The 7,902-nt window shown below is 43.5% G+C and overlaps 1 protein-coding gene across 1 annotated transcript in view; it reads right to left on the reverse strand.

Annotated features, from left to right (window-relative positions):
• Nucleotides 1–5,300, reverse strand: part of polr3a (polymerase (RNA) III (DNA directed) polypeptide A) — an 89,958-nt gene extending 84,658 nt beyond the window's left edge. The window contains exons 1-6 of the mRNA XM_055936968.1: nt 5,030–5,300; nt 4,333–4,468; nt 3,651–3,788; nt 1,567–1,738; nt 1,237–1,391; nt 46–285 (exon numbers count right to left, since the gene is read on the reverse strand). Coding sequence (XP_055792943.1) covers nt 46–285; nt 1,237–1,391; nt 1,567–1,738; nt 3,651–3,788; nt 4,333–4,468; nt 5,030–5,073 — 885 coding nt within the window. The 5' untranslated portion in view covers nt 5,074–5,300. The remainder of the gene's footprint in view (nt 1–45; nt 286–1,236; nt 1,392–1,566; nt 1,739–3,650; nt 3,789–4,332; nt 4,469–5,029) is intronic.
• Nucleotides 5,301–7,902: the final 2,602 nt, after the last annotated feature.

The raw sequence follows: 7,902 nt of genomic DNA on the forward strand, positions 1-7,902 counted from the left end.
TCTATGACATCATACATGACTAAAATGTAAATGTAATGTACCCACCTTCTTGATGACGTCATTGAGGAAGATGATCTCTGTGAGCTTCATGGTGAGGTCATCCTCATTAGTACCTGACTTGAGGTCTGAGATGACAGAGGGGCGGATGCAGAGTGGGGGTACCAGCAGACGGGTGAGGATGAGGTCTGCAGGCTTACCTGCCTCAGGGTTCATCAGGAGCAGAGGAATGTCCTCCGCTGGAATCCTCCTGAACAGGTTCAACACCACCAGAGGACTCAGGTTCTCCTGGAAACCACAGGACATGAAGGTCAGTCAGCATTTAAAACCTTAAGGGCCAGTTTCCCAGATTCAGACAGACACATTTTGAACAGGTTCAGCACCACTAGAGGACTCAGGTTCTCCTGGAAACCACAGGACATGAAGGTCAGTCAGCATTTAAAACCTTAAGGGCCAGTTTCCCAGATTCAGACAGACACATTTTGAACAGGTTCAGCACCACTAGAGGACTCAGGTTCTCCGTCGGGGTGAAAGACATGATCAGTCAGCATTTAAATCCTGCGTGACCCAGTTGGTAAAAAGAGTGTGGCTCTAGTAATACCAGGGTTGTGGGTTCAATTCCGACAAGTATCCCATATACTAACCCTGTATGAACTCTTATCCCATATACTAACCCTGTATGAACTCTTATCCCATATACTAACCCTGTATGAACTCTTATCCCATATACTAACCCTGTATGAACTCTTATGCCATATACTAACCCTGTATGAACTCTTATGCCATATACTAACCCTGTATGAACTCTTATCCCATATACTAACCCTGTATGAACTCTTATCCCATATACTAACCCTGTATGAACTCTTATCCCATATACTAACCCTGTATGAACTCTTATCCCATATACTAACCCTGTATGAACTCTTATCCCATATACTAACCCTGTATGAACTCTTATCCCATATACTAACCCTGTATGAACTCTGTAAGTCACCGCTGAGTGAAAAACATACAAAACAAAACCATTAACCTCATATGACCTCTACAAAGTAGACAGGTAAACTGTTAAAAGTTGCCATAGTTGCCTTCAACGTGACTCCCCTGAGCCCTGTTAAGCAAGCCCTAGTTGCCTTCAACGTGACTCACCTGAGCCCTGTTAAGCAAGCCCTAGTTGCCTTCAACGTGACTCACCTGAGCCCTGTTAAGCAAGCCCTAGGTGCCTTCAACGTGACTCACCTGAGCCCTGTTAAGCAAGCCCTCCACTTCTTTGTTGTGTTCTATTGCGATATCGAATGAGTTGAGAAAGTCTGATACTACAGTGTCCACCACTTTCTTGGTTGTCTTGTATTTCTCGTGGAGGATCTTTAGCAAGCCACACTTCTTCACTGGTCCTGTTAAATGGCAAAAACAAAGACATTATCAGTCACACTAACCACCACTTGGGCTATGCTTTCAACTCAACTAAATTCAACTCAATTCAAATAGAACTTAATAATATGTATTTTGGCCCAGATGTCAAAATTGAACCGTAAACAGTCAAAGAGTAAGCAATTGGTGATACCCTACCATTTAACGTGGAGCAATTGAGACACATTGTCCTTTTGCGGCATTTGTCGGATATCTTCTTCTTCATTCCTCGTTTCTGGAGGTATGCTAGGCCTGGCCTCTTCAACACATCCATAAACTGTAGTTTCTCCTCTTTGGTCAACATGATGTGAGAACACGTCTTACAGATCATCTGGAGGGATACAACAATCACATGATGTCATAATGGAACAATTTGAACAACAATCGCATGATGTCATAATGGAACAATTTGAACAACAATCACATGATGTCATAATGGAACAATTTGAACAACAATCACATGATGTCATAATGGAACAATTTGAACAACAATCACATGATGTCATAATGGAACAATTTGAACAACAATAACATGATGTCATAATGGGCCAATTTGAACAACAATAACATAGTGATAATGGAACAACAATCACATTGGGTGTTTCTCAATATGCCTACTACCGTGCTCCACACTCTCATGCACCTAGGACGTTCTCTTGAGAACGTTCTTGTGAGGACTAGAGTGTGGAGAACACATAAAACATTCCATTTGAGCAGCACTCCCCCTACTGTATTACCTCACGCTGAGCAGCACTCCCTCTACTGTATTACCTCACGCTGAGCAGCACTCCCTCTACTGTATTACCTCACGCTGAGCACCACTCCCCCTACTGTATTACCTCACACTGAGCAGCACTCCCCCTACTGTATTACCTCACGCTGAGCAGCACTCCCCTTACTGTATTACCTCACGCTGAGCAGCACTCCCCCTACTGTATTACCTCACGCTGAGCAGCACTCCCTCTACTGTATTACCTCACGCTGCACCTCCCCATTCACTGAACCTTCTTCCATCCAGGACAGTGACAACAATAGAGACCAAACAAGATATATACAAAGCAAACATTTTACTTCATAACTACCAGCTAGATATATGTGAATCGTTGTAATCTAGCTAGCCAGCTAGTTAGTTAAACAGGCAAAACTGACATAAAACCAATGTTATCCAAGGTAGATGTCAATTCTTTGTGGCTATCTGGCTAGCTAACAGTAGTAGCTAGCCAGTTAGCTCTATTGAGTTACTACTGGCTTGCTAGTATAGTGCGTATGTTATCATGTGTTTTTATGCATGTGTCTGTGCCTATGTTTGTGTTGCATTTTGATTAACACCCATTATGTTCTAACGAGCCAGCTTGAACAACAATCACATGATGTTCTAACGGGCCAGCTTGAACAACAATCACATGATGTTCTAACGGGCCAGCTTGAACAATAATCACATGATGTTCTAACGGGCCAGCTTGAACAACCACCACATGATGTTCTAATGGGCCAGCTTGAACAACCACCACATGATGTTCTAACGGGCCAGCTTGAACAACCACCACATGATGTTCTAACGGGACAGCTTGAACAACAATCACATAGCAAGAGTCAAAAAAGTAACTATGATAATTGAATCAGGATGATCAAGGTTGTGTTGTAGGCTACTCAGTGTGCAGTACAGTAATGTCATATTTAGTTTGCCACGTTGAAGAGAGAGAATGAGAAGATGAATATGTACAGATAACTACCATAAATAAAGGAAACAACAAAGTGGGCGTTGGGCACCACGAGCCACCAGAACAGCCCCCCCCCCCCCCCCCCCCCCCGGCATAGATTCTACAAGTGTCTGGGACTCTATTAGAGGGATGCGATACCCTTCTTCAACGAGAAATTCCACCAGTTGGTGTTTTGTTGATGGTGGAGGAAAACGCTGTCTCAGGTGCCGCTCCAGAATCTTCCATAAGTGTTCAATTGGGTTGAGATCTGGTGACTGAGACACCCCTTTAAACCCTCTATGTTCCTTTGAGACCCCTCTTTCAAAGTCACTGAGATCTCTTCTTCTAGCCATGGGAGCCAAGATAATGGGCAACTGAGCATTTTTAATACATGAGCCTAAGCATGATGGGATGTTAATTGCTTAATTAACTCAGGAACCACACCTGTGTTGGAAGCACCTGCTCTCTATACATCCTACTTTGTCCTCCTCATTTACTCAAGAGTTTCCTTTATTTTGGCAGTTACTGTTATAGTGAACTTGCCTGTAGGATTCCAATGATGGCTTTGAAATAGCCCACATGAAAACAGGGCATCTCCAGGTCCAGATATCCATAGTGTCCCAGACAGTCTGCCAGGTTCTTCCCACACGTCTCACATGGACGATCCTTCTCACTGGTGCCCTGGAATATAACATGACAGTTGGGTCACAACCACTAATAGAGAATGCCAAGGAGTTTGCAAAGCTGTCATAAAGGCAAAGGGTGGCTATTTGAAGAACCTCAACTATAACATATATTTTCATTTGTTTAACACTGTTTTGGTTACTACATGATTCCATATGTGTTATTTAAAAGTTGATGTCTTCACTATTATTCTACAATGTAGAAAAGTAAAGAAAAAATAAAGTAGTAGTAAAAATAAAGAAAAACCCTGTAATGAGTAGGTGTTCAAAAACTTTTGACCGGTAGTGTACCATGTGATGGTCCAGTACTCCATAGGGTGGTGTGTGTGTGTGTGTGTGTGTGTGTGTGTGTGTGTGTGTGTGTGTGTACACGTGTCAGCCCTACCATGTGATGGTCCAGTACTCCATAGGGTGGTGGTGTGTGTGTGTGTGTGTGTGTGTGTGTGTGTGTGTGTGTGTGTGTGTGTGTGTGTGTGTGTGTGTGTGTGTGTGTGTGTGTACGTGTGTGTGTGTGTGTGTGTGTGTACACGTGTCAGCCCTACCATGCGGTGATCCAGTACTCCGTATGGTAGAGGAGTATGGCTGGTGTCCTGGCTGTACAGGTTCTTACTGACCACCTGGATATGAGCCTGCTGTCTCATCTGTTCAGCCGACTTCATCCCAAAACAGATGTGGCTTCTGTTGACATAAATGGAATAGATAGCCAACTAAGCATAGGGGTTAAATTATACACTGTCTAGTAGGTCAACTAGCAAATAGGTCCTACACAAGCAAGGACTGCCTATGATAACAAGCTATAGTTTAGGGGTCAATTGAGAGTCATTTGTAAAGCATGGTCAGCATTGCCTTGCTGGATGTCTACTTGAGGCTACTTCGTAGTTGATTGGAATGAAGATTCCTCGCTACACGTCATGCTTTACCATGTTCTTAGCAAGAGCGTCAGTGGTCATGGCAAGACGAGTTCGATATCCTGCCACATTAGCCAGGTGGGGATGTGATGTGGTAGGATTGTTTGTTTAGCTAGCTAGCTTTCTAAAACGTGTTACCGGCATTGCTGACCCTGTTCAATCAATGATGCAATTGCAAAAAGCTAACTAGCTATGAAAAGCAAGCTCATGTGACAAATTGCAAGCTGCTTTAGGCAATTATTTACGAACAATACTCATAGCTAGAGGGCTGGGGGAAATATGAATGGCTAATGGCTAACAGCAAGCTAGCTAGCTAACTGGACATACTTACATTTTTTTGGCCACATCAGTCTCTCTAAACTGCTCTTTCACCATCGTGACTTCTGTTTGCCCCCGCCAACCTCCGGCAGAAATACCGATCTAGGATAAGATCCGGCACATAAACTGTTATTTTCTACACTGTTGTTTACGCTAAACTTGATATACAGTCATCACACTGTCACTTGTCGTTCCCAATTCCCATGTTGTAGCTAGAAATGCTTCCACTGCAACGTGAACCATGAATTCATATGACAACGACATGCACACATCCGGTTCAAGAGCGCCCCATGAACGATAGTGAGGTTATTCATCAGCAACTGCCCTCCAGTGGGCTAAATAATGATTACGTAAACATTGAGGAAACGGGTGAGGAATTACATTTCCACTAGATGTCACTCGTAGCTACATGGATTAACAGATAGGCTACTACTACATGTTCCTAGCCTAAATCTGTCTCAAAAATCAGTATGGACTTTTTGGACTCCTCTAGTGCGGGAGAGGGGACACATGGGAGTTGTAGTTTTAAGTGGGAAGAAACATTTAAAACGGTAAACAATAATATAAGCCATTTAGCAAACACTTTTATCCAAAGCCACTTAGTCCTGTGTGGCTCAGTCCGTAGAACATAGCGCTTGCAAACGCCAAAAGTCTCGCGGGAACCACCCATATGTAAGTGTACAATGCAACATGTCATTTACATGACATAACAATAAGCCCTTTGTTCCTGTGTAACTACCAATAAAGTAAGTTCACTACTATGTACTATGTACTGTTATTACATGCAGTAAATCTACCACTTTAGTTTCCACCTTTCCCAACCCTAGGCCTCTCCCATTATTTAATTGAAGAACAGCTCCCGAGTGGCGCAGCGGTCTAAGGCACTGAATCTCAGTGCAAGTAGTGTCACTATTGTACCTGGTTTGAATCAAGGCTGTATCACATCCGGCCGTGATTGGGAGTCCCACAGGGCAGCGCACAATTGGCCCAGTGGCGTCCGGATTTGACTTGCCTAGTTAAATAAAGGTTATATATAAAAATAAAAATAAACAGAACTAGCAATGGTAAGAGCTGTACTAAATTATATCACAATTGTCAACCTCTTTATTAATTTTGTCCCTGTAGGGGAACACTTTTTTTGGCTGCGGATAACCTTTTTATAATGGTTATTTTTATAACCATCTGACAGTCGACCAGGAAACAGGTGGTTCTTCATTACACTGTCAAAAGTGAAAAAAAGTGAAAATACAGTATACAAGTTAATGTATATTTAGAGCTGAATTAAGGTTGTTGTGGAAAACTTGATCCAAAGATTTAGACAGAGACTCATTTAAGGTATAATAGTGAATCTTTAATACACTCAGCTGCAAGGTAGACGTGTCTCTGATCAGAGTCAGGGAAGGAGCTCCCTGGGGAGATAGTTTCAGGTCCCTCATATAGAGGAGGGGTGATAATGCAATCATAATGTTTACACAACAGTTCTTTATCCAAGCAACAGTTCCAGAACACAATGGCCTTGTGTTAAGATGCAGACATAACAGGAGTCTAGGAAATGCATAAGATCCCAGTTCAACACAGAAAAGGGCATAAACCTTGTGAAGTTACAACAGCTCACCCCAATTCTGCCACCACAAGGTGTTATTGCTGTAAAGGACAGCATGCTGCTGAATTTTGATTACCTGGGAGGTAACCTCACTTAGGGATTTGAACTTGCAACCTCTTGGTTGCTAGCGACCTGCATTTGCTGCTACACCAGCAGGTCTGTGGGTAAAACGGAGATTACTGCTACACCAGCAGGTCTGTGGGTAAGACAGAGATTACTGCTACACCAGCAGGTCGGTGGGTAAAACAGAGATTTACTGCTACACCAGCAGGTCTGTGGGTAAGACAGAGATTTACTGCTACACCAGCAGGTCGGTGGGTAAAACAGAGATTTACTGCTACACCAGCAGGTCTGTGGGTAAGACAGAGATTACTGCTACACCAGCAGGTCGGTGGGTAAAACAGAGATTTACTGCTACACCAGCAGGTCTGTGGGTAAGACAGAGATTTACTGCTACACCAGCAGGTCTGTGGGTAAGACAGAGATTTACTGCTACACCAGCAGGTCTGTGGGTAAAACAGAGATTACTGCTACACCAGCAGGTCTGTGGGTACAACAGAGATTACTGCTACACCAGCAGATCTGTGGTTATGACAGAGATTACTGCTACACCAGCAGGTCTGTGGGTAAAACAGAGATTACTGCTACACCAGCAGGTCTGTGGGTAAAACAGAGATTTACTGCTACACCAGCTGGTCTGTGGGTAAAACAGAGATTACTGCTACACCAGCAGGTCTGTGGGTAAGACAGAGATTACTGCTACACCAGCAGGTCTGTGGGTAAGACAGAGATTACTGCTACACCAGCAGGTCTGTGGGTAAAACAGAGATTACTGCTACACCAGCAGGTCTGTGGGTAAAACAGAGATTACTGCTACACCAGTAGGTCTGTGGGTATGACAGATATTGTTAAAAGATTAAAATAAAACATTGTTTAGCAGGTAATGACGTCGAAAGTCAACTGCAAAGAACTCTGGGGGAGAAACTAGTCTGCTATTTAGAATTTATTCAAGAAGAACCAATAGAGGATTCTGTAATTTGTCCCTATGGGGAATATCACGTTTTAGGTATGACCCAGATGCAGACAGTGTCTAAGAAACAAACGTTTATTTCAAAAACAGAGGCAGGCAAACGACAGGTCAAAGGCAGGCAGGGGTCAATAATCCAGAGAGGGTGTAAAGAGTCCAGAACAGCAGGCTCAGGGTCAGGGCAGGCAGGGGTCAATAATCCAGTATGGTGGGGTAAGGTACAGAACAGCAGGCTCAGGATCAGGGCAGGCAGGGG

Source organism: Salvelinus fontinalis, chromosome 1 (genome assembly GCF_029448725.1).
Source record: "Salvelinus fontinalis isolate EN_2023a chromosome 1, ASM2944872v1, whole genome shotgun sequence".
In the NCBI taxonomy this organism is placed as follows: Eukaryota; Metazoa; Chordata; class Actinopteri; order Salmoniformes; family Salmonidae; genus Salvelinus; species Salvelinus fontinalis.